The sequence below is a fragment of the Leptidea sinapis genome, chromosome 32 (genome assembly GCF_905404315.1).
Source record: "Leptidea sinapis chromosome 32, ilLepSina1.1, whole genome shotgun sequence".
NCBI classification, from domain to species: Eukaryota; Metazoa; Arthropoda; class Insecta; order Lepidoptera; family Pieridae; genus Leptidea; species Leptidea sinapis.
Window position 1 is genome coordinate 4,976,351 of NC_066296.1, and position 27,872 is coordinate 5,004,222.

At 36.8% G+C, this 27,872-nt stretch overlaps 1 protein-coding gene across 1 annotated transcript; it reads left to right on the plus strand.

Annotated features, from left to right (window-relative positions):
- The first annotated feature begins 3,807 nt into the window (after nt 1-3,807).
- Nucleotides 3,808-22,531, plus strand: LOC126974452 (organic cation transporter protein-like). The gene is made up of 7 exons (XM_050821947.1): nt 3,808-3,991; nt 6,321-6,479; nt 7,777-7,849; nt 15,533-15,788; nt 16,216-16,857; nt 21,415-21,596; nt 22,406-22,531. The coding sequence occupies exons 1-7, from the start codon at nt 3,906-3,908 to the stop codon at nt 22,406-22,408; spliced, it is 1,401 nt and encodes a 466-aa protein (XP_050677904.1). The 5' UTR covers nt 3,808-3,905; the 3' UTR covers nt 22,409-22,531.
- Nucleotides 22,532-27,872: the final 5,341 nt, after the last annotated feature.

Genomic DNA, 27,872 nt, shown 5'->3' on the forward strand with positions numbered 1-27,872 from the left:
TTTTCTGGAACTAGGCATCAGTATGCGTCGCACTGCAAGAATGGTGGGTGTGACGGTACGAACGGTCCAGAAGGTAAAGCGAAGGTACGAAGAGACTGGACACCATCTGAGGAGACCTTGTAATGGCAGACCCAGGTGTACCAGTGCCCGAGAAGATCGTTATATTATTTCCACTGTGTTAAGAAATCGCCACCAAAATGCAGTTGAAGTCCAGCAACAGCTACTTCAGACCCGGAGGCACTACATTAGTGACAGTACAGTGAGAAGAAGACTTGCTGAAGCAAATTTGAAACCCCGAAGACCAGCGAGTGGCCCAAAACTCGAGAGACAGCATCGAGTAGCGAGACTGCAATACGCCCGTAAACACATGCAGTGGGATGAAGAAGAATGGTCAAGAATTTTGTTTGCAGATGAGTCTCGATTCTCCCTTTACACTTCTCATGGAAGGCGAAGTGTTTACAGGCGACCTGGTGAGCGATACCTTCAAGCCTGCATCTCAGAAAGAGTCCAATACGGTGGAGGCAGTGTACATGTATGGGCTGGCATATCTTCAGAAGGTCGCACAGAGCTAGTAGCCATAGAAAATGGCACCCTCACTGGGCGAAGATATGCTCAAGAGATTCTCAATGAGTATGCAGGGCCGTATTTAGCAAATATGGGTGATGGATCGATCCTGATGCATGATAATGCCCGGCCACACACGGCTCATATCGTACAAGAGTATATTTAGGAGGTCGGTATCAGCGTAATGGCTTGGCCATCAAGAAGTCCTGATCTCAACCCTATTGAACACGCCTGGGATGAGCCTGTGAGGCTAGTCAGAAATCGCAGACCACCACCTACTACCCTCAGGGCACTAAAGCAGGCCCTGGTAGAAGAATGGGAGAATAATCCCCAACATCGGCTCCGAAACCTAGTGTTCAGTATGCCAAACCGGCTCGAAGCTGTAATCAGAGCTCGAGAGGCAATACCAGTTATTAAAAATTAAATAACATTTAATACATTTTAGTTGAATTTTTTTACACTTAACTAAAAATGTATATTTTCATTGTTTTATCTTTTTTAAGTTAAAAATGTTACTAATGTATAATTTTAAATTCTAAGAATTAAAGCCTATAATATTTGCAACAAAACGTTTTTAATCTTAAATACTACCTCCTACCTTAATTTACCTTCTGTAGTTAAGAAAAAAAATTAATTTGAAAAGTGTGATACTTACTTTTGCAGGCCAGTGTAGTTTTTGTTTTTGAACTTTTTTTTGATTGTTTGAATGTCATTATGGTTCTAAGAGGCCAGTATGCAAATTCTAAAAAAGGTTTTATTATATCTCAATCAGAAATATTCTATTCCCGATCATTTCAGTGTGCCCCTCGTACTACAGATTCGAGGGATAGACCCGTCATCTATGTCGACGTTGGCGGAGTAGCTACTTTTGCTTATTTGGATAGCAAATCAAGTATTGGCTCGTACTCATTATATTGCGAGTTACGGAAGAAAGGCTTTGCCTTCAACGAGTTAGGAGTAAGCATCACCATGGCTGATGGCGTTCAGAGACCGCAAGCCGTGCAGGTTACCCAGGCAAAAGTCAAGATCAGTGACCATACTGTTCCTACCACTTTGATGGTCCTGCCCGGGTCTACTATTCTTAGGAGAAAACCAGAAAGTGTTCACACCTAATGGAAATCCTGTGAAGAACTTCGAACACTCCATCGACACCGGTGATCATAAGCCGATTTCAGTACCACCTGTAACGGCTGAAGTACTCAAGAAAGAGATCGAGAAGATGTTGGTTGAGAATGTGATCGAGCCCTGCTTGTCGCCATAGGCTGCGCCTGTAGTCATGATTCCTAAGAAGGCGGGAGCACCAGAGTCTGCGTAGACTACAGACAGCTTAACGCAGTCACGACCCCTGATGCATATCCACTGCCCAGAATTGACGACTTGCTCCATAACGCCAAACCAACTCAATTCTCTTAAAATATTAATTTATTAAATAATCGCCAATACAATATCATTCAATTTATCTTAGCGGTTTATGTTATCTATACTTAAAAGCAGGTTAGTTAGCTAAATGCTGTCATAAAAAAATTATAAAAATAGTAAAGTTTATAGAGCTTAATATTATATAATCCATTAAATAAATTCCTCAAAATATATTTATCCGAAAGATAATTATAATTACCCTTTATATATATTCTCATTTCTTTTTTTTTCTCATAATAATACTGTCAATTACATTCTGAAGAGTTAAAAAAATTATCAAATTGTTAATTAATTATCCAAATTATGATACTTCAGCTAATGCTGAATGCTTTTTTCATATTTATATATTTTATAGTTGAACATTTAAAACTTTAATAAGTTATTAAAGTTTTAAATGTTCAACTATGAAAAAATAAAATCCAAAACAACTAAGTACAATAAATTAAACCGAAAATATCCTTGGCAAAATTTCATTGTTTCCTGTTCTGCAACCTGATTGTATCAACCTCTGAATATTGACTGGATTTGTCCTCTCTGCTGCATCCACTTCCGACACCTGCATCTCCCGGCACCCTGCTAGGCACTATCACCACATCATAGGCTGAGGCGAGATATTGCGTGTTCTGCCGCAGTTTACGTACTTTTCATTTCTGGGCAATTAGTTGATACTGATAGGATATCTCTGTATACTACATATTTGAGGCTTCAGATTTAGCAAGCCAGGCAGATTGTTGGACGCAATTGTTAAAGTGCTCAATAGCTTCTTCTATCTCTGGATCTGTTTTAAGTGTTACTTTTATGTTCAAAGATGCTGCTACTGCCTCTCGGAAATAATTCCAATCTGTTGTTATATTATGCAGCCGGCATAGGTTTATAGTTAATGCTATTTTTCTCTTTAGCAATATTGCAACGGGTGAGTGATGAGATGAAAGTTCAGTAATAGATTTGCATATAAAGTTTGTGTACCCTTCGCAATTAGGAAATCAATCAGGTCTGGTGTTTTCTTTCTACTGGCCGATAGATTCGCTTACCGAATGAGATACAACTATGGTTTAGGAAAAGTCCTGGGTAACTGTCTTCCCTTCGGTGTTACTGTACGTGAGCTCCAGTAAGTATGCTTAGCGTCCCAAAGAGGTTAGAAATTTCTCATAGGCGTCTTTCTTTATGCTATGTCTAGGCGGGCTGTATACCGTTGATACCGTCAATGATCCAGCCCAGTCATCAACCACAATACCAGTAGGAGGAACCACAATAACAGTGGGAGGTTCCTATGCACATGATGCCGGCTAGATTATGGGTACCACAACGTGGTATTTCTGCCGTGAAACATTAATGTGTAAGCATTATTGTGTTTCGGTATGGAAGGTGCCGTCCCTGGTGAAATTACTGGGCGAATGAGACTTAACATCTTAAGGGGACGAGCGAAGTTGTAGCGCCGCTCAGAATGTTTGGGTATTGAGCCTGCTCATTACCCAAACATTCCGACGCCCTGGCGTATCAATTACCACAAGGTGTCTAGCTCATTTCGTCCCTTTTTGTCATTAAAAAAAAAACAAAATATGTTGCTTGATTCTCGCTTTTGCCATAATTAGTAGTATCATGCTGACTTATATTTTTTATTATCAGTATCGCGCTTCCGCCTGGTTGAGTACCATATTATTAAGTTAAACTAAGATATTAATTTACACAGTAACTTAAAATAGAACCACAAAAATATCTTGCTATATTGCCATTTAATCTGATATTATCTTTCCATATTCATCGAAGATAAAACAACCGTTAGGCAGTGTCATAAAAACGTTTACATTTTAGTTATGAGTGAGGACAAAGTAGCATCAAGCAATGGGGAAGGCAGAAATAAAATATCGTTGGAGACTTTGCTGGTGGAAGAAATCGGACAGTTCGGTCGATACCAGTGTCGTATGGTGGGAGTGACAATTATTTTTATTATATTTGCTTCGTGGCCAGCGGTCGAATATCTGTTCACCACAGCTCGTATCAACACCAGGTAATCGGGACGCCACTTTGCTCATATATTACATTTTATTTATAGACGGGTAGAATGTACAAAGTACTATCTTCGCGCCTCAATGGCTACTGGCAACCCAAGCGCTGGCAGCTATTTCGGTCAACAGATCAGCCTAGCTAACCAACGTGGAAATGCTGCCAGTACTCTTGGTACACTTCCCCGTAATGATAGTTTTAATTTAATGTAATCACAGTATTATAAATATAATAAATAAAATTCTCGCGTCCCGGTGTTTGTTACCAAACTCCTCCTCGAAATTGTGTGTGCATATCGGGTGGGTCTGAAAATCGGCCAACATCTATTTTTAATACCCCTAAATGATAACGGTACTATATTTTTTTATATTTTTTTGACCTTTATTTTTTATTTATTTTGATTCACCATTGAAAATAAAATACAACTTCAAATTTTCGCCCTTCTACGATCTACAACTATTTTTGTATCGCGATATTTAAATTATTCTGTTCCATCCACGAATCCGCTATAGGGTTGCAAGATGGCAATCGAATACAATAATTATATTACGATAAATTTGGTAGGTCTGAGAATCGGTTGCATTGCATTTTTTATACCCCATTTTTTTTTTAATTACTAAATAAATACAACGTTTGCTAAGTCAGCTAGTATAGTTATAGGATTTATTTAGTTTAAATAAATTTAAAGCATTATTTAAATGATATGAAAGTTTGTATTCAAATTTAAATTTTTTAATTCAAATATTTTTATTCAAAATAGGATGTGACACCACTTATTGAAAGTCAAAAAACTACCACCCATTCCAAAATGAATGCCTCAGACCTGAGAAGAATGCGCGCAACAAACTCAGCGGGTTTTTTTTTTGTTTTCAACGAATAAATATGTTTACAAAGTAATATTGTACAATTAAACTTATTATTTAATAGCTTGAGGGCGGTCACTCTATTCCCAATCTGTGGTATCATTAAGAAAGTCATTTATGTTATAGTAACCTTCACCACACAAACGTTTTTTAACAATTCTTTTGAATAACGTAATACTTTTGTTTTGAACATTAAATTACAACAAAAGACTTACTAACTCGACTTAGCCGAGTAGTAGGCATCATCAGTTTATGTCTGGTGTTAACATTATGGTTATGACAGTTTCTGGCAAATTCACTTATGTGCCTATGAACATACATAACATTATTGTGTATATGTATTTGAACCATTTAAGTTCTTATTTGCTATTGTTATACATCACTCGTTGAAAGTTTTAAAGTACTTAAACTTTTGTCAGCGTACATATTATGATTCTTCAATGTTTTCAAGGAAATGTCTTCTATGCAGTGGCGTAGCGTGCCTTGGCGGGGCAACGTATAAAAATTTGTTAGAGCCCCGTATTAGGGCATAGATTTCTCACAGAAAAATAAATATCTATTCATCATAATTATCTATGTGTAAATTTTCCAAATTTTTAACTAACAATTTCAATGAAATATACAATCTCTTTTCCTTTATTCGGCAGCCCGATTTAAATCATTTTTAGCTGATGATGACTTTAGTTTTTTATAAAGTTTCTGCCTCTATGGACAATAGTGCAAGGTATCAGACCTTTCACTATTGTCCATACAAATCCACGACCGGGCCCCGTATAATTGGTACGGCAGGTACGCCCCTGTATCTCTGGCGGTACCTATGTTTGCGTAATAAATAAATAATTTATACTTTGATTACGAACGAAGCGGGAAATGATCTCTCGCTGGTCTAGTCGCCTCAAAGTTATTCAATTTTCATAAAATAACAGTTAAATTAAAAAGTACTAATTTAGTACTTAATTAGTAGAAATTCAATAAAATTAAACTATAATGCTTGAATATGCTAAATTTGTATTTTCTTTGATAAACACGAGGGTTACATTTAAATAAAATACTTTTAACACTTATGTGTTTTAATAAGCGCGTGTAATTAATCTTATTTTAGTTACAATTAATGTTATTTTTGGAAACGGTGTCCTCCCGCCGCGACCCCACTCACGCCTCTCTCCTCACGTCGCGTGCGACTCAAGCACATCTCACCTATAAATATTTATGTAGTTACAAACCTACCTTGGCTGACACCGACTCCAAAAATTGATTTATTTTATTTATTTATTTTATCACAAAATCCACAGAACTTAAGATAAGGTTGTAATATTGTAGATTTTACTTACTTTTTCTAATGGATTGTGTGTGTGTGTGTGTGTGTGTGTTAATTACTTTTATTTCTTTAGATTTTTATTAACAGTCATTATAAAACAGAGTTAACTAAAATAATAATAATTCGATTGAATAGATTTTTGAATGCTCCAGGTGCCTCATACCGGAATGTGAAAGCGAACCTGGGATAGAGTTTCGTCCAGAATGGATTTTGAACGCTGTTCCGGAGAGTGGCGCCTCGTTTCATGACTGCAGTAGATTTAGTCCGAGCAATGTTACTAGGGTCTCTGACGCAGACACCTGTCCGGCATATACGAGGGGAGGTCAAAAAGTTCGCGGAATGACTGGGAAAAAAGATGAAATGATACATTATGTTATTTTTCCTTTTCAATATATTCCCCCTTAACACGAATACATTTTTGGGATCTGGCATATAACTTATTAATACCGTCGAAAAAATAGGTTTTGTCTTGGGCGTCAAAATACGCCGAAATCGCCGACTTGACTTCATCATCGTCTCTAAATTTTTTTCCACGCAGCTCTTTCTTCATCTTTGGGAATAAATAAAAATCGCTAGGGGCCAGGTCTGGACTGTAGGGTGGATGGCGTAGTTGTTCAAAACCGCATCGATGAATGGCAGCCGTCGCAACATGACTCGTGTGAACGGGCGCGTTGTCGTGCAAAAGGAGTACACCTTTTGTCAGTTTTCCTCTTCTTTTTTCTTTAATAGCTTCTTTTAATCGGTCCAATAGGGAAGCGTAGTACTCTCCCGTTATAGAAACACCACGTTCTTTATAATCGATCAAAAGAATACCTTCAGTATCCCAAAAAATAGTCGCCATGATCTTTCCGGCCGATTGCGACACTTTAAATTTTTTTGGGGGTGGTGTGCCTTTTTTGTACCACTGCATCGACTCCTGCTTTGACTCAGGCTCATAGTGGTGAACCCAAGTTTCATCACCGGTTACAATTCGGGCCATAATTTCTTCCCTAACTTCTCCACAGCGGTCCAAATACTCGCGGGAACAGTTGACGCGCTCACGTTTTTGCAGCGGCGTGAGCATTCTCGGGACCCACCTTGAACACACTTTACTCATGCCAAGATGTTGATGAAGAATATTTAAAATTGTGGTTTCTGATACTCCAACTGATGCTGCAAGTTGTTTCTTCTTCAACCTTCCGTCTTCCAATACAAGTTTTTCAACTTTTTCAATGATTTCCGGCGTAGTGGCCTCAATGGGCCGTCCAGGTCGAGGATCATCTTCAATTGACTCCCTTCCTTGCTTGAAAAGGCCGTGCCATTTGTAAATCATGGTTTTACCAGGAGCAGAGTCTCCGTAAACAGCTAACATCTCTTGCAAAATAGTTTGAGGCGTTTTTCCTTGTTTGGTGAGGAACTTTACGACGGCGCGATGTTCAATTTTCTCCATAGTGGCTAGTTTGTTCCCGATTTACTTGTTCACTCGTTTGTAACTCGAAAGCTAATGACCCAATTAGGCTAGAAATTGGCATATATAGTAATTATGAGTTACTCAAGTAGCGGCTACCTGGAGGAGCGACCTCACCCCCGCCAACCCCGCCATTCCGCGAACTTTTTGACCGCCCCTCGTAGGTTCCAGCGAGACAAGATCATCGCCTGTGAGGACTTCGTTTATGAAACTACTTACAGCGTTGTATACGACGTAAGTTTTTAATACACTTTTATTCATAAAACTTCTTTACTTTACATTAAGATCAGATTAATCTTCTATAGCCGCGTTGGACACGTTTTGATAGGGGAAAATTTCATGGGCTCGCGTCGGCGACGGTGCTACTGAGCATTTTTTGTGATTTGTCAAAAGCATTTGACTGCGTCCACCATGAAACTTTACTTCTAAATATAAATCATTATGGAATAAAAAATATAGCCCTAAATCTGTTAAAATCAATATTAAGCGAAAGAGTTCAGAAAGTCGACGTAAACGGCAAACGGTCTTCGGGTAAACCTGTAGGAATAGGTGTTTCGCAGGATTCTATTCTGGGTCCTTTCTTGTTTCTTATATATATTAACGATTTACCGCTCGTGGTAAATGATAGCCATGAAAGTGTATTGTTTGCTGATAATACTTCACTTATTTTTAAAGTGTAGTGACGTGCAGATATAGATGACAAGATAAACAATGCACACTCAAAGATAGTGCGTTGGTTTAAGACGAATAATCTGCTCTACAACAGCAAAAAACAAAGTGTTTACGGTTCATTACACCAAACACAGCGGAGATATAAAACCAACGTACTTATAAATGACCAGGTATTGGAACCCTTGGGTATCACGGAAGATTCAAACCTTCAGTGGGGTCTACATATTGCCCAACTAGCAGATAGACTCGGCTCTGCGGCATAGGCTGTTAGAAAGATTAGAGAGTACACTAATATTGCTACCGGTAGATTAGTGTACTTCAGTTATTTTTACAGCGTCATGACGTACTGTATTTTGTTGTGGGGTCATACTGCTGAAATTGATATTGTGTTTGTTTGCTCTGCAAAAGAGAGCTCTTCGTCCTATACATCAGCTTGGTTATAGAAAATTTTAAAGAAATAAATATTATTAATGTTGATTGGCAGTAAATTTACGAAAATTTAATAGACGTTCACAAAACTTGTCACCTTTTTGCTCTTAATAGTGATTTTCATTATTATAACACTAGAAATAAGAGGTTGCTTGTAACTTATTCTTGTAGGCTTCATAAGATACATAATAGATTCAAGGGTAAATGTATATACATTTATAATAAAGTCCCAGCCAATGTTCAGGCATTATCTATAACAAATTTAAATGTTTCATTAAAAATGGCTCAGTCGTAAATCCTACTACTTGCTTGACAGCTGAATATCTAAGTGATCGGACAGCCTGGAACTAGATTATGATTATTTTATAGCAATAGCAGTGACAGTACAATATTATATATCTTATTAAAAACAAGAATGCTGGGAGAGTTTCTTGCGCCACTTCTTCTCTCCCAGAGTGTCAATCGTGTCTGAAGCGGTAGTAATATCTAGTATATTATAAATGACCTCAAAATAATTCTAAAGGAATAAATTTTGAGAAATAAATGCCTTATATTCCTTTAAAGATATCTTACATAAGATAAAACGTTATTTTGTTCATTTTCTTCGCACACCATATTATGTATTAAACTGTTCATTCACAGAATCTTGTTGTATAATTTAATTAAAACAGTTTACTATTTTTAGTGTCGTAATTCCTCACTTCTGCGATTAAAATATACGACTACAATTTGTACCAAAATTTATGAAACATGCGGGATTACGTTCCGAAAGATCGCTGGGACGTTACCAGAGAGCGCGGGTGCGAATCCCGCATCGTCAATAAATGTTGGTACTGATTAAATTTCCTTGATTTATATATATATACTAGCCGTTCCCGTCCGCTTCACTGGTCGTATTTTAAAAGGAAATAAATTAATGAAAGAACTTTAGAATTCGAAAAATAAGTATCCATAAACCATCAAGGATTAATTTCGCATCGAATGGTGGTAGTTTCATGTCGATACGATAAGTAGTTTAGGCGTGAGTGAGCCTCAAACAATGATCATTTTCAATAAATAAACCCATCAAAAAAGTCTAAGCAACATGTTCTAATTTAAACTTTAGGATGGTTTTTCACATTACGTTGTATTTTATTTTTAACTGACTTCAAAAAAAGGAAGGGGTTTTCAATTCGTCGGTATTTCTTTTTAATGTTTTGTTACCTCATAACTTTCGACTGGGTGAACCGATTTTGAAAATTCTTTTTTTATTTGAAAGCTGGTGCTTTCCGAGTCGTCCCATTGTAATTTGGTGCATATCTGACAGTTGAATCCATGAGAAAACCATAAAAGTCTTAAATTTTGCTATACGTATGCAAAGTGAATGATAAATTTACGAATAACTCAATAACGCGCCAACCGATTTCGATGATTCTTTTTTTATTGGAAAGCATATACTTCAAAGATAGTTTGGTGAGAGTTTGGTTAGGTTCTGATTACAGAATCCATGACAAAGTAACGGAACACTGTCCGTTATCAAATTGCAAAGTACTCACGTTCATTGCTGCTTTGAAAAATTTAGTATATTTAGACATATTTAGACAAATTGTTAGTTAGTGACACCGATTCCAAAAATAACAATAATCGTAACTAGAATTAGATTAGTTAATTAGATTGTATAAAAATACGCAATTATTATTATACTTTTTAGTGCACATTATATCTTTTGTTTTGTAATACTGTTTTTGAAGGCGGTTGTTTTTTTGTTAATTTTTTTTAAATAATATTTTTAGGGTCCTATAATGTAGAAATAACAGCTGTTGTCTTTATAAGTTCTTTTAATAACAGAAATTAACAATATTAGAATATACTGCAGAAACTAAGGTAGGTACTTAAGGTAAGAATAGGATAATTTAATACAAAGTATGGCTTCCTCTGTTATTAAGAACTTGTCGGTAACGATTATTCATTGAATTAATGAGACTGTTTATGTCATCTTGCGGTATTCGCTCCCAATGGAATTGTAGCAAATGCTTCAGCTGTTTGGTAGTTGTCACTCCTTCCAAATACTTCAAAACACGTCTCTGGAGCATGTCCCATGCGTGCTCGATGGGGTTGAGGTCTGGCGATTGTGCAGGCCAGGGCAATACCCGGACGTTCTCCGTTGCCAAGTATTGACTGGTTCGCCGTGCTGTATGTGAACGCGCATTGTCATGCATTAACGTAAAATCGGAGCCAAAGGTTTGTGAAAATGGATGGACTTAAGGTCTGAGAATATCCTCAACGTAATTTTCAGCGTTCATTCGGTGGGCACCTAATTCGGCGTCGAGCTCGGAGGCCGTACTCATGCAGTCGATTTCGCACAGTTTGAGGACTTACATGAACAACCCTTCAATTTTTTAGCCTCAAACTTATCTCTCGAGCGGTTAACATGGGCTGGCGTCTTGCATTCAGTTGTATGTACCGGTGTTGTTGAGTGGTTGTACTCCTTTTACGGCCTGAATGCTGTTCAGCGAGTTCCCTTGTATTATTGTAGTGCTGCCAAAGACGACAAATAACACTTCTATGAATGCCAAAATGCCGAGATACCTGAGATTGATTACTTCCCGCTTGCAACATCCCTACAACCCTTTTCATTTGCCGTCAAATGACGTCGCTCCATGACGTTGGTAAAATTATAAAATCAAGAACGTGGCAATAAAAACGCAATTAAATTCAAACAAATTCCTTTTCATTTTATTTTATGAAAAAAAACAAAACAATCGATTTTTTTACAACCAGCCAGTATATCATCAATAACAAAAAAGTTTAAATACCTATGCACTTCTAGTGAATAAAGACTTAGAAATTAATTAATATAAATTGTAGATTTGTAATATCATGCATGTTGCTTAGACTTTTTTGATGTGTCTAAATATAAGCCGTGTAAGTAAGACGTGTGTTCGTGTTCTTGTCAAGTTATTGTTTTGAAAGTGAAGTTAAAACAGCAACACCGATTCATAGTTAGTATAAAAATTAAACACTAATTCTGTAACAATTTAATTAGACTTGTAAACAGTGATTCAATGTGTTTGTGATGCAAATTATATGATTATAATATTATTCTGTTATTGCGAATGTTGTGATCGGTCATTCAACTCTAGAGAGATTTTTTGCGACTACCCACTTAAAAATATCATTAGTGTGGTATTACGTTCAACAATTTCAATGTAGTAAATCATAGCCAGATAGCTCCGCGGGCAACTCTTTGACTGTAAAGGTATAGTCAGGTGTTCGAGCACCTGATTGGAGTACGCTATTTTTTATTATTATTCAATTGATTGTTGAGTTCATCACAGTACTTTAAAAAGTAACGCTAAAATTAATTGAATTAAATTAAATTAAAGAAGTTTAAAAATGTCCAAGGTACACATGAACTGTTGTAACGAAGTAAATGATGAAGAAGATTATTTGTATTGCACAAAATGTAAAAAACGGATACCACCGTGCGTGTTTGAAGTCGACCGGGCAACTTAGCTCAGATATAGATTCCACGAATGACTGGACGTGTCCCGCTTGTATGTCAACAACAAGGCTGAAAGGCAACAGTGAAAAAACACAAACGTGCGTACTAAAGACACCCTTTTAGCCTATGACAAAAATGTCACTAAAAGATCGACCAAAAGAGTAGCAGTTTCGTCACCAGAAACAGAAAAATCATCGCATCTGGAAGAAATACGTGAGATGGTGAGTGAAACTGTACGGGCCGAAATGAAAGAAATGCTAACACAGATGTGGACTTCCATAAAAAGCGTAATAAATTGTGAATTGAAAGTAATAAGGGAAGAAATCACAGACATGAAAAATTCTATAAATTTTATAAACAACCAGTACGAGGATTTCTTGAAAGAACACCGTGTCAAATAGCTTTGAAGGATCTTAAAGAACATAATGCCAAACTAGAGGCGACTATTAATACCCTAAACACACGTGTTAACGAACTTGAACAGCGATCTAGATACAACAACCTGGAATTGCAATGTGTTCCTGAAAGAAAAAATGAAAATCTGATCAAAATCGTGGAGCAGCTGGGCAGTGTAAAAGGGTTAGATATAGCTACTGACAAAATTATGAATGTAATGAGAGTTGCTAAGGTAAATCGTCAAAGTACTCGACCGAGATCTGTCATAGTGCAATTTAATTCTCCGCTTACTAGGGACAGTGTTTTGGCAGCAGTGATAAAGTATAATAAAACCAACCCTAGAGATAAATTGAACACCTCTCACATTGGAATCGGGGTAAGTGGGGAAAAACAACCAATTTATGTCATGGAACATCTGTCACCTGAGAATAAAGCTCTACATGCCGCGGCGAGACTTAAAGCCAAAGAAAAAGATTATAAATATGTTTGGGTTCGAAATGGTCGTATACTAATGCGCAAGGACGATATTTCTGATTACAAAGTAATAAAAAGCGTAGACTTTCTTAGTAATTTAAGTTAAAGTGTAAGGTTGAGGTCACGTAATGGTGTCATAATCCTAAAAAGGCGCTTCGATTAATATCTTATACCAGAATGTTCGCGGACTAAGAACCAAAACCCAAGATGTTTATCGTAACATAGCAGTTAATAATTATGACATTATTATTTTGACTGAAACCTGGTTGAATAGCTCAATCTCAAGTAGTGAATTATTTGAGACACGTTACACCGTGTATCGAAGAGACAGAGAGACTGCAAAGCTTAACACTAAGTCTGATGGTGGGGGCGTTCTAATCGCTGTCAAGACCAATATAATTTCAAACAGAGTTTGTAACTGGGAAAGCGATTGTGAAGATTTGTGGGTGGTTGTAGATGTGCCCCATTTTAACAGTATAGGCCACATAGCATTTTGTAGTATATATATTCCACCTGTAAATAATAAATTATTTGATATTTTTTTTAAATAACTGCAATAGAGTTTCAGAGCAACATAATATGTTAACATGTATAATTGGCGACTTTAATCTTAGCTGTATTACATGGAATGCATCCTTAAACCCAGCTGACTATAACATACCCCCAGCTCAGAGATTACTGGATTTTATATCAGGAAATGGCCTGCGCCAATGTAACTATGTCCTTAATAATAGGCAAAAGATACTTGATCTTGTACTCGTAGATTTACCTGTATGTTCCGTCAGTTACTCTTATAATCCAATTAGTAATATTGATCCAATGCATCCCCCCCTTGAAATTAGTATTCCTTATACGAGACAACATAGACTTGAGACTAATACTTCAAACGATCAATACAATTTTTATAAAGCCGATTATGATTCCATTAATGAGTACTTGAAGGGAATTGATTGGGATACGATATTGAACCGAGGTGATATAATTGAAATGGTTAAAGTATTCTACGAGATTTTACAGGTTGCTATCACAGATTATGTTCCCTTAAAAAAAGTTAAAAGCAGTAGGTACCCTTCATGGATGAATCATAAGGTTGTAAAAATAAATTAAAGAAAAACACAAAATGCTAAAACAATAAAAAAATATAATAATCCAATGGATTAAATAGAACTAAGAGTGCTTAGTGATCGCTGTGATAAAATTCGGGTAGTTTTCCAGTTTTATGGAAACAAGCAAAAGTTGTTCCAATATATAAGAGTGGAGACGAGAAAGACATACACAATTACAGGCCTATATCTATTCTTTCGGTTTTTGCAAAGGTCTTTGAATCTTTAGTTTGTCCGACAATTCAAATGCATTTCAAACGTTTCGTGTCTGAGCATCAACATGGATTTTTGCCAGGTAGGTCTACCATAACTAATTTGGTTAGTTTCACATCTTCATTATCAGAAGACTTATTATTGACTCGCAGAATCAGATGGATAGCATATATACTGGTTTTAAAAGGCTTTTGATAAAGTTCCAAAAAAAATATTAGAACACTTTAATATGATGACTCTTGAACAAAGAAGAGAATTTTTGGACTTAAATTTTTTATATACATTTGCTAAGAAACAATTTAGACTGCCCCAGCTTACTACGTAAAATTAATTTCCGAGTACCACGCAGATATCCCCGAACTGCAATTACTCCGGTCGTGCCTCCATGGACTAGAACAGTCTTTGGCGCCAACTGCACTATCCCTCACTTGTGTAAAGTATATAATAAATTCAGTTCACTAATTGATATAAATATTGATTCCCCTAACACTATTCGTAAATTAGTTATCAGCAATCTAGTCAGCCAGTTATGAGTGTGATAGATTACTTTGCTCTGTTAGTTATAACATAGGTACCTAATATATTTTAATTAAAGATTAGTTTATTTTATTTTATTATATAATTACGTAGCTTAGATTTATATTTTTGTTATACCTAGTTGTATGTAATTAAAACACTTATTATTTGTTTCTAACTATCCGTTAAACAATTCTCAATTGATTATTGCAGACTTTCAAATTTTTCATAGGTTTTTTTCACCAGTTTTAGTTTTTAACTCACTTTCAGATTTGTAATAATGTATCGATAAGCGAAATTAGCATGTAGTGTTTACCTTTAAATGATTTTGCATACCCTGCACATGTAATTTAAATTGTTAATTGTTTAAGAAATATTTTTATGTAAAATCGCTGGTAGACCAATAAATAAATAAAGGTGTCAAAGCCGTGATATTACAATTTCACTAGTGACATTACAATGTCACTAAAACCAGGCCGTTCAATTGTAAGAAATGAAGTCGATTGAAAATCTACCGTTAAATTATAATATTATCACTAGTGAAATTTTAATATCATGGCTTTGACAATATACCTAATACATATACATAAGGTATAGCTACTTGACATATTAAGTAAGTGAGTGTTGTAGTACGGGCTCGCGTGTGACGAATGGCGGCGTTCCCTGATAGGGTCTGTCCGGACCTTCGGATCCCTGATGGCGCTACCCATCACTGGCTATATCTCCGACCACTGGGGCAGGAGGACGGCTCTCTGCATCAACGCGTTCAACACAGCCTGGCTGGGTGTCACGCGCTACTTCGCCGACACATACATTGGTTTCCTCATTTCTGAAGTCGTTGAAGCGACTTTCGGTTCTGGCGGGTATTCCTGTGCCTATATTTTATGTGAGTATAAGCCACATTCGTCCCTGATTTGATATTTGTTTTACATTTTGCATTGTCATCAAGTTTAATGGAAAATAATAGTATGTCAAGTTCAGTATGAACATTACAGACATGAGACATGACAACTTAGATTAAGAATTGGTCTCTAATTTTATTACGCAACCCATTTTAGTTTCAATTATTTGCACAAGTGTTTAACAGAACAAGTTGCATTTGAGACTGACTCGAGTACGTCCACTTGGTAGTAATTGGTAGCTGCTGCAATTTGCGACTACGCCTGCGATTTCTAATACGAGTGCAGCGGAGACCAATCCTAAATCTAAGCATGACAACTTAAAACTGATTTCAAATAGCCCTTAGATCATAATATGAGAAGAATACGAGACGTAGACTTTGACGTCATCAAATAATTATGTTTTGTTAACAGTAATGGAAGTAGTTGGACCGAAATATCGCGTTGCTGCAGGGGCTACATTTAAAATAGTGTTCTCGATTGGACAAATAATGCTGGCACTGATAGCGTGGGCAGTACCAGACTGGAGAACTTTGACACTGGTTTTGTACATACCACAGGTCATAACGATTTCCTACTACTGGCTCATATATGAGTCCATCCGCTGGCATTTATCAAAGGGGCATTATGAAGAAGCCGGCATGACCCTGAAGAAAGTTGCTAAGATCAACGGCAAGCAACTCTCCGAAAAGTCAATAGAATGGCTGAGAGTGTCCGCAGAAGAGTTGCAAAAAGAAAGAGAATTAGAAAAACATATGAAAGCGACAGAGCCTTGGCTGATTGTGATCTTATTTAGACACAAGCGCGTTTTACTGAGAGTGTTGGTGTCCCCGGTGTGGTGGATCACAAGTACACTAATCTACTACGGTCTGTCTGTGAATGCTGTCAACATGTCCGGCAACCGGTACCTCAACTATATCGCGGTTGCTGCTGTCGAGATCCCAGGATACTGGGTAGCTGTACTTCTATTGAACAGAATTGGCAGAAAGCCAGTACTAGTCGGTGCTTACTGGCTATGTGCTGCATGTCAAATTGCATACATATTTACGCCCCAGGGTAAGCATTGCGTAAAAATTTAAATTTAGTTAAGTATGAAACGTGCAGTGACTTGACATAAGTTTGAAATAGTATTAATTACAATAAGGCGACTGGCGATGAAATTTAATCCGGCTAACTTGGAAAGCGAACAGTTGCTTAAAACGTAGTGGACTTCGGCTATCTCCGTTTTTTACAAGATTATAGCCGTCATCTGTCAATGACTGCAAGTTTCATACAATCGAGTGAATCGCTTTTCCTTAGAGAGTTTCGCTAGGCTGGGCCAATCGGGCAATGATCTGAGGCTAAGGGAATACCGCAGGGTTACTTTTGAGGTAAATTGACAACCACAATTTTGCAGTAGCAAGACAAGTATACAAAACTAAAAAGTAGACAAATGAAACCAATAAACCAACCGACTAACAAATTCATAAAACATATTAGTAACAATTTATCAAAATTTCCAACTCTTACGTTGATACTCTACAATACGAAGGTGAAGCGATTGATTAAAATTTACTGCTTAAAGGAGAAGAACCACTTTGTATGGGGTATTGGTAAATAAAGTTCTTTGTACATCAACAAAACCTATGCCATTACAAGCCTTTGCAAACAAACCTTACTGTTTTAGTATACTCACAGTTTTAGACTTTGCTAGCTAGCGAGGTTCATGAGATATCATTGCGTTTACATTTAATTAAAACCCGTTTTATTCACACTTGCAGAACTTGTTGTTTTAGCAAATAATTACAAAATAAACTGTATTTTGTACTTGATTTGATTGATTTTGTAAAATTTAGAGCAACTAAATGTCTAAAGCGATGAAACCACAATATTCTTTGAATAAGCATGTTGGAACATATGAAACCTTACTTTTTTGCACTGAACGATGACTTCGAAAGGAAATAGAAGAGTTAACTGCAATAATAATTTCATCTGGTGATAAAGGTTTTCCTAAATAACTTCAACAGGAGCCTTTGTTAACTCACTTCAAAAAAAGGAGGATGTTCTCAGTTCGTCAGAATCTTTTACAAAAAGGAAACAATAATTATTTTAATAACTTTATTAATTAATTTCCTCACACATTTTACATATTATCCTCGAATTATTATTTAATCGCAGAAAAAACAGAAACACCAATGCATTCCACAATAGTTCGCAACTCTTAAGTGAATAATCTTAACTCAAATCTTATCTTCTGTCAAAGTCTAAAACTATGATAGAAGTTACATTGACAACAAAATTGAGAGATGATATCGATTTGAGATTTTACTATCAGCCACATCGAATCGATACTAAAATAGTAATTAAATAAATAAATACCTTTCTAAATACGTGAACTGATACTTTAGGTAACTGCATACTAAAAAAACTACTAGAATCTGGATAAGTGTTGGATGTGGATAAGTTAAATTAAACATATTTCTGTATTTATTTATTTTTGTAATGACAAAATCGAATAATAATCATCGGTTTTCTTCCAACCTATTTCATAACTCTTAAATAATATTTTTAGCCTTTCTCCACTAGCTACGACTCCTGATTTTATCTCATTTCACTCGTCATAAATCGTGCAAAAAAAAAGAAAGTGTGTGTGTCAGCTCCGACGCACGACTGAAGTTTACTCCTCAAGAACGATTGCCTTTGAACAGGTACTAAACAAAATAAAGTCCAATGGAGTCGGTTCCAAACAGACCAGGGGCGTGCATTGGTTTTCCAGCAATGTAGGCATGAAGATCAAACTAGTTGTAGTTGGGCTTAGTTTGACAGCACTAGGTTTTGAGGTCAAAGTATTGAAGTTGTTAGTGTTACGCGTATAGTTTCGGGACCATTAATTGATCAACCTTATATTTAAGTATTTATCACTCTAGGTAGGTACAAGTACCTAATAATATGAAATAATGTAGTTAAAAATTTAGGTATTGCACAGCACGATTTTAATTTAATTTATTATTCATCGTATATTTTTTACATAATAATTTTATATTGATATGATTTAAATTAAACTCTTCAAAAATGATATATAGTCCGCTTTTTTATTAGCTTCAGAATATCTCAATTAGTTTTCTTATTGTAGCTCCATAACCATAATAGATACGCGTAGTTTTTTTTAATGATTTGTTATTAAAATTAACTATGTTATAGATATTTTCATTTTTACCGCCCTCTAGCGGTACAGACACAAATTGCAATCACTGTGTAGGTACATTTTCCATGCATTTATGATGTTGCATAAATTTAAGATCGATTTCACGATGACTAATAATATTATAATAATGTGATATTGTATTGTGTACTTTCATATTTCTTAAGTCACCAGTAGAGGCAGTAGATGTCTCTCATCCATGATCCAATGTGAACTCTAATTATTGTTATAATATGTATTTGAAAGATATTTTGCTCAAATATAACATTAATCTCAATTCATTTAATAAACCTGTAGAGCCGACGATTGGATAATTTTCAAACTTATAAACTCAAAATACAAATTACTCAGTACAATCGGTCTGCTTATCATTCAAAACTAATATATTTTTCTACATATTGTAAGTAGGTCTAATATTTAGTAGGTAATAATGATATTAATTTGCTTACCCCTGTTTTTGCAGTGTTCTTCGTTTTGTTAATTGAAGATATTGTAAAGTAATACCGATCGAACAAAATATTCACCATCACAGATATAACAAGTAATATTAATTTGTATTTGCCTATTTGCCTATATTGAATGCACGCCCCTGAAACTGACATACAGCATAAGCTAATAAAAGCGTATTAATTAAAAAAGATCGTCATCATATTATGTAAGGGTAAATAAACGCATCAATGAAAATTCTTAAAGTATATATTATATTTTTTTATTTATTTATTTTTTTGCGACTATTCGATATATATCAAATATTTTACATTTAAGTAGATCTTACACGATTACATCATTATAATTATAATATCGAATCATTAATTATCGTACCTGAAACTACAAAAATAATAAATAGAAAATAAATCATAAGTAATAACTTTAAAAAATTATAGATACCAATTAAAAAAATAAAATAATGCCTCCATGTTAAATTAAACATTTAATTATGTGCATAGCTCATATCATAGATCAAATGAGAACTCGATGGAGAGACTGGTAGTTCAGGGCCAGGTGGAAGGCAAGAGAGCACGCGGTCGATCGCCAACCCGCTGGATAGACGCCATCACAAAGGCTACTGAGTCCACCATAGTCCAGTGTACTCGCAACGCCTCTAACCGTCAGAAATGGAAGCACATCGCCAGGAGATCTACCCTCAGAAAGGATGTTGACCCACCGAACACTCCACCATGTACCTCGTCAGCGCAACCACGACCACTCTGACAAGAGTGTCCGACTAAGAAGAAGAATAGCTCATATAAATTTGTATGAACTGTATTGAATAATTCAATATTTAATAAATACAAAGCACACATGTTTATTTTATATACGAAACATGTCATAGTGTTGTAATGTATAAATTGTAACTTAGTACCCACGTGCTTATCAGATTTCCCGGTACTATTATATACACCACATTCTTTCATAATTTATAGAATTTTCACTTAACTTTATGAAAGTATAAGAATAAATCAATTTCAATAATATAATGAAGCTTCAATATACAAAAACGTTACTATGAGATTTGATGAGTAGATTTTACTATCCATATTTTTCTCATACCGGGCGCCTTATATGAAAATCGATTCTTAAAGAGTAAACTCCAATAATCTATAGAAAAATTGATAAATGTACAATCCAGTACCAATTTGGTTGTTCTCCTTTGCTTGCATATTCCGCTTTTTTTAAATGCTACCAGATTTTGCACGGTTATCGAATGATAGCAGCCAAAATTCACTTTTTTGTTCAGTGATTGTTCATGAGAGGAACAACAGGTGAAGCTGGCAAATATTGCGTTACGTCAAATAAGCTGACACGAATTAGATGTTTCGTAGCAAGTATTGTGTACTTATTTTTAGAAAATTAAATGTCGCTTCGATGTCACTGCTTGTGGCGGCGACATGGGACGAGTCGTCCCCGTCCTTAAAATATGGTCGTGGGAGGTGATGACTAGCCCTTGTGTCATGCTCGTGAACGGGCGCTTCTTGTGGTGGCAGGGTGATCCTGTTACCAGAAACTGCTTCAGATTGTGAAAAGTTATTATATTTTTTTAAATAATCGCGTTATAAAATGCTCCTAAAATACCTTTATATATAAACTCATCCATTGACTATTTTACGTTTGAGTACTTTTGTTGCATCACTTTACAAATAATGTAATTGAAATGATTTGTAAAACGATACAAATGTAAATGTTGATGCAAAAGAGTGGCACCTTTTCTTACCACTTCGTCTCATTCTCCAAGATATTTGTTTTGACATTCATAAGTGTCAGTGTCATGACCTACATGAAATAAGTGATTTTGATTTGATTTGGTAACAGCTCTATCCGTACTCCTAGACATCAGTAACATTAGAACTCTTAACGTATTTGAATTAGTATGAAATACGAATGGGAAAATTTAATAGATAGAGAACAAATATTTGTATTAATTATAATTTCAGACATGAACACTGTGTCAATGATTATATTTTTGGTCGGCAAGTGGAGTATCGCTATGGTGTCGTCATCTATCTACCTGTATACCATGGAACTGTACCCGACTAGGTACCGGCACTCTCTTTTCGCTTTCTCTTCCATGATGGGCCGGATTGGTTCTATAATAGCCCCTCTTACTCCTGCATTTGTAAGTATATATTTTTTTTAATGTTGATTATGCAGATATTTTAATGCAGATTGATTATTGATTTATTTTAATCATTCAAATGTTGTGAGCCTTCTTTTTGAGTGTAAATCCCGCCAAGATTCTCTAGGCCTCCATGAGTCTCGTGCCAGAATTTGGCGTCTCAACATCTCCTGAGGATGCCTCGCTTAGAGGCAAAACACATGTCGATTTAATTGAAGACTAATCTTGGCGGAATTTATACTCAAGAAGGCTGAAAACAATTGAATAATCTTGGATTTCCGCAAAATAACGCCTAATTCAATTAATTCATCCATTTTGTTGTAAGATTTTTTTGTTAATTATAGATATACAACACACATTAGGTTATAAACTATACTAATTGGGACATATCCCAAATCTGTGCAAGCTCAGACGTGGAGCCGTATATCCAAGGCGGGTTTTTTATTAAAAAAGGAAGGAGAGGAGCAGGACGTTCAACTGATGGTAATTGATACGCCCTGTCTATTAAAATGCAGTTCCACTCAGGATTCTTGAAAAACCTAAAAACTATGAGCAGCACTAAATTGCGCTCGTCACCTTGAGACGTATGTTAAGTCTCATTTGCCCAGTAATTTCACTAGCTACGGCGCCCTTCAGACCGAAACACAGTAAGACTTACATATTACTGCCTCATGGCAGAAATAGGAATCTTTGTGGTACCCATAATCCAGCATTCTGTCCAAAGATTCCTCCCACTGGTAAAGCTGTAAATGCTTCTTGCAAATAAAAAACTTTGGCTTTGAAAAAAAAATGTAATTGAATGGTTTTAGTAAATTATTTCAGGGAGCAGCTCTTTTTGACGAGTTCCCGTTCATTTTGTTTGCTGGATTTGGAATTTTGTCAGGACTGCTTGTATTGCTAACTCCGGAGACACTCGGCACCAAGCTACCGGATACTGACTGAAACCAAATTAATTGTATATTTTTAAATAATAATACTAACTTTAATATTTAAGCTAAATTATTTTTAATAAATCTTAAAATAATAAACATATTTAATTACTGTTTCTTATAATATTTGCAATAGGTAAATTGAAATATTCAACAAATATATAATATGCCCAAACAAATATGCCCCGATGGTGTCACCAAAAATGAGATTGACTTAAAAAGACACAATTCAATGTTTTTGTATTATTTAGCTATCCAACAAATTACAAATCCAACAAATTAAAAATAATGAAAATCGGTCGAGCCGTTCTCCAGTTAAGTGTTCGAACTACTATAGGAAATAGAAGACAGATACTGACAATACACAACAGATGGCAGCACTAGTGACATATTGTGTAGATATTACCTTTAACAATATCTTTATAGATTATAGCCTATGTGTTATTTTGATGTATCAGCTATATTATTGTTAAGTTTAATTAAATTTATTATTGCGTGTCATTTACTAGTTTTTGCGTGAAGAAGTAACAAACACACAAAATTTTGAATTTGTATTATTAGTAGGATGTACCTTGTTGATAACCATAATGGTAGCCTGGTAGGAAACAATAGTGGTTATGTATATTCAATGTTTATATTTATTAAACCACGGTATGTAATGATAACTTATAACAGCTATGAACTGACTGACATCGGAAGACGAACTTCAAATACGAGACAGCTCGATGTCGGCCATTTTTTTGCAAGTCACGTCTCTTTATCAATGAGATAATGAGCGTTTTAGCTCTATATGCGACTATGAATTTAACAGGCTAGGCATCTTATACCGATGTTTTAAGCCTCCGATAAGTCATTATGAGTAGGACTGCTACGGTCTTAAATGCATAGACACAATAACACACAATATGTACACACCTACACTACACTTTGTAAATTTATACCCTAGCGCTCCGCGCAGACGTATAAGGTATAAATTTCAAGGAGACCGCCGAGTTAACCTACTGTTCTTTTATTTGAATTGCGCCCCTGTTGCCCATTGACCTAGCGCGGGTTCCATTGTGAATCTTGTTGTAATTATATTTTTTTTCAATTGGACCCTTGGTATGGTATGGTATAGGGGCTCCTGTCACCGCAGTTAGACCATTAGCATGGTTCCATTTTGCGTGCAGTAATGGCCAGTTACTCCAAATAGCCCAGCTCCTTCCAGAAGTTCAGAACACAGTCCAGGTGTTCGCAGACTTCCTGGAGCGACCTCGTATTGGTTAAGGTTTTTGCCCGTTGGTTGGCCACCCCCGCACAGTCCAAGATTACGTGAGCGACCGTTTCGTCTTCGGCCAGACAGCCTCTGCACTTAGGACTGTCCGTTACGCCGATTGTGAAGAGGTGTTTGTTTAGTGATGTGTGACCCGTTAGGGTGCCCACAATTATACGGATGTCATGTCTGTTGAGGCTGATAAGTCTACGTGTCAGTTTGGGCGATAGTGCAGGTATCGCCTACTTCGACTGTCTACAGCTTGAGACATTCACCCGTCGGGTGTTGTGTAGGTCGTTGGAGAGAGAGCGTATCCATGAGCGCATTTGGCTGAAGGGCAGAAGTGGCAATGGACCAGTCACTAGATTTGCCGATGCCCGCCTTGCAAGCTCATCCGCTGCATCATTTCCCAACGAACCGCTATGTCCCTTGATCCATTGCAGAGTTACCCGGTTATAAGAGGCAACTTGTTCGAGGGATTTGTGACACTCGTGTATTAGTGCTGAGTTGTAGGTGGAACCCTTCAGCGGTGTTAGTACCACCATGCTGTCAGTAAGAATTCTGATTCTGTGGCCGTGGACTTTTCTTCTTAATATTACGCTGGCGGCTTCCTTGATAGCTACGCACTCACATTGGAAGATGGAGCTGTGTGTACCCAAGGGTATGGAAGTGTGTATGTTCAGTTCCTGTGAGAAGATGCCAGCACCAGTTCCAGTAGTCATTTTCGAATGTAGCTGTATGTGATAGTTTCTATGAAAAGCATGTGTTTTAGGTATCTCACAGAGTGGATAGTCCTTTGTTACCCTATTCCAGAGATTATTTGTTAGGCAGTCTTCATTCTTCCATACACCCAACAGCTTTAGACGTAGAGTCGCCAATGTCGCTTCTTGTTGAAAGTGTATGTCGAGTAGTGTTAGCCCTAGAATAGTTTCTAGGGCGGAGGTAGGCGTGGTGCGCATGCATCCTGTTATGGCTGTGCAAGCTAGCCGCTGGAAACGCTGCAGCTTGGTTTGTACTGTCACAAGCTCTGTCCTGGGCCACCAAGCTATTGCTCCGTAAAAGATAATTGGTCTGATGACTGCTGTGTAGAGCCATCTACTTATCTCTGGAGTAAGACTCCAGGTTTTGCCTATGAGTCTTCTGCACTGCCAAAAGATGATACACGCTTTTTCCAGCATGTGTTCGAGGTGTTTGTTCCAAAGCATCTTACTGTCTAGTATGACCCCTAGGTATTTAACTTCTTTAGTAAGGCTTAGTTCGGTGTTGAACAGCTTTGGTAATGTAAGATTACCGAGGCTGCGTTTGTTTGTGAATAGTATTAGCTCCGTCTTTGACGGATTAGCTGTTAGTTTGTGTTGCGCGCATCATTCCTCAAGAACCTTAAACGCAGATCTCATGAGGCTACATAAGACGCTCTCAACTGGTCCTGTTATTAAAATGGCGAGGTCGTCAGCATAGCCCACCGTGTTCAGTTTCTTTTTGTTTAGCCTTGTGATGAGCTCATCCACCACAAGGTTCCAGAGCAGCGGCGAGAGTACCCCTCCTTGTGGGCAGCCCGTTGCCACCACACATCTAGTACTGGTGTTCACAGTGAATCGTATCGCCCTATGCCTCAACATGCTGTCTATCCACCCGGCAATTGTAGGATCTACGTCATGATCGGCTAGCGCTCGGCCTAGTGAAAGAGGTTTTGTCAAAAGCGCCTTCGATATCAATAAAAGCACCTAAGGTTGATTGTTTATGTGGTAATCCTTTCATTATAAGAGATGTTACACAATAAAGTGCGGATTCGGTTGATCTGCCCTGAGTAAAGGCGTGTTGGTTGGCATGGTTTTCCTATCCTATCCCTATCGCAGAGTCTCTCTAGAGTCTTCAACAAAAATGATGTGAGACTGATTGGCCTGTACGATTTGGGGTTAGTATAGTCACTTTTGCCGGGCTTAGGGATAAATACCACTTTTACCTCCCTCCACTGGAGCGGTATGTATTTGTAGGGTAGTGTATTTGATAGCTATGTATTTGTTAGCTAGTGTATTAATATTCAAAATACTAATGTTAAGAGTGGCTGACTGCTAACGACTTATCAATCAAAATCGGTAACATCCCTACTGTTAACCCTCTGGTTATCCCTCCTTCATTCGTACACTTCCAGCAAATCCACAAATCGTAGCTTCGGCCGATGAAGACCAATGCATGAGTGGGCCGGAAGGAGCGAGTAGTAGAACACAGTAGACAGCAGTCGTCAGTCAGACGCGAGTAGCGAGTCACACGGCCAACGGGAGATAAAAGGAACTTTGAGCCTTTACAGCATCATTGCTGGAGTCCAGTAAGCGTCTCCGAAAGACCACGCGAGAATGACACCGTCGAGCCCCAACGTAAGTGGACGCATACTGAGGCCGCAGAACTGTACACGTACTGTGTAGTGCAGCGGCAATATTTCCGCCATAACAATTCCTCGGAATGGCAGGCAAGGACATGGCATCTCCGTCCCAGCAGCTGCTCCACAACTTTACTTACGTAAGTTTTATTTTTCTCAAATCCTATTATAGCATAATTTACAACGCTCTTAAAGAAGTGGCGCGTCTAGTAACAATAGTTTCGCTCTCCTATTCTATCTCACTGTATCTTCGTTAGAGATGTTCTTCTCTGTCACAAGCTTTCTTTGTTATTCTAGAATAATGTAAGTCTATGGTTTTATTCATATTGTTGTCACACTGCTGCACTTAGCTCTAAAGTTTCCGTGTACGAGTTATTACAGATATTACTTACTTACTTACTTACGTTTTACTTTGTTCGAGACCTGTATGTATCTTCCGAAATCGGAAATGCCGCCAGGAACTAGATTTTACAGATATACCAATACCGAGAGTGCCGTACGGCACACTACTCCCTCACCAAGTTCTGGTCCTTATTTTGTTTACAAGATGGTTAATCTTGCATGGTCTTATAGCTTGTTTCAATAGCTTTCAGATACATTCACTCAAATCATTCAAATTATAAGCAATCTATTAATACACATTGACAGGACGCTGCACGAGCGCCAAAATCACGCCGATCTGAACATACCACGCGATCGGAGTTCCCCGGAACGGAAAGTTTTATCCTTTAACTGTAAATATTAATTATGCTCTTGCTAATCTGTAACTGTAAATAATAATTAAATACTTACTCATCTATTTAAAATGCAATAATGTAGTGAAGTCATGTCTGCCGTTTTATTTTTGCAAACGATTTTTCGCAGACATAATATTACTATCAATGTCCATAAACACCATCATAAAGTTCTAATCGCAAGATAAGTTATGACAAAAATTACGACTGTACAAAATTGCTTTTCAATTTTTATCTTATACAATAGTTACGCCGCATAATGCTCGTATCGCAAAATTTGTCAAATAATGTACTCTGTGAATTACATATACTACTAGCTGACCCAGCAAACATTGTATCGCGATACAAAAGTAACTGTTGATCGTAGATGGGTGAAAATTTGAAGTTGTATGTATTTTTTAATGCTGACTCATAATCAAACAAATTTAAAAAAAAATGTCACAAAAATTAAAAAAAAAAATTCGTGTGTACCACCCTTAACATTTAGGGGTATGAAAAATAGATGTTGGCCAATTCTCAGACCTACTCAATATGCTCACAAAATTTCATGAGAATCGGTCAAGCCGTTTCGGAGAAGTACGGGAACGAACATTACGAAACTTACCGTCATACTCAAACGAATCGACCAACAAAAGCGGAGATTGGCAGGGAACATGATGCGAGATAAAGTGATGAATGAAACAAAAGACTTACAGAATACAACCCAAGAGATGGCAAAAGAAATGAGGAAGACAGCACACAAGGTGGGAAGATGAAATAAAATTAACAGCAGGACCTAAGTGGAGAAGAGTTGCCCAAAACAGAAAAGAGTGGGAATCGTTGGAGCAGGCCTTTGTAATTCGGCACCCCGAACTAAGAGACATTTTATAGTTTATACTTTATAGGTTTAGATTGTTGGTGATCCAAATCATAATTTTTTTTTAGTTCGGAATAAATTGGCTTTATTATTATTATTAATTTTATTCAATAAAGATTATCTTATAT

Excerpts from the sequence above, each read along its gene's own strand:
- LOC126974452 (XM_050821947.1), top strand. The coding sequence starts at position 3,906 with ATGGTGGGAGTGACAATTATTTTTATTATATTTGCTTCGTGGCCAGCG. Across the intron at positions 7,850-15,532 it reads CTTACAGCGTTGTATACGAC|TACGGGCTCGCGTGTGACGA; the intron begins GTAAGTTTTTAA and ends TGAGTGTTGTAG. Across the intron at positions 15,789-16,215 it reads TTCCTGTGCCTATATTTTAT|TAATGGAAGTAGTTGGACCG; the intron begins GTGAGTATAAGC and ends TTTTGTTAACAG.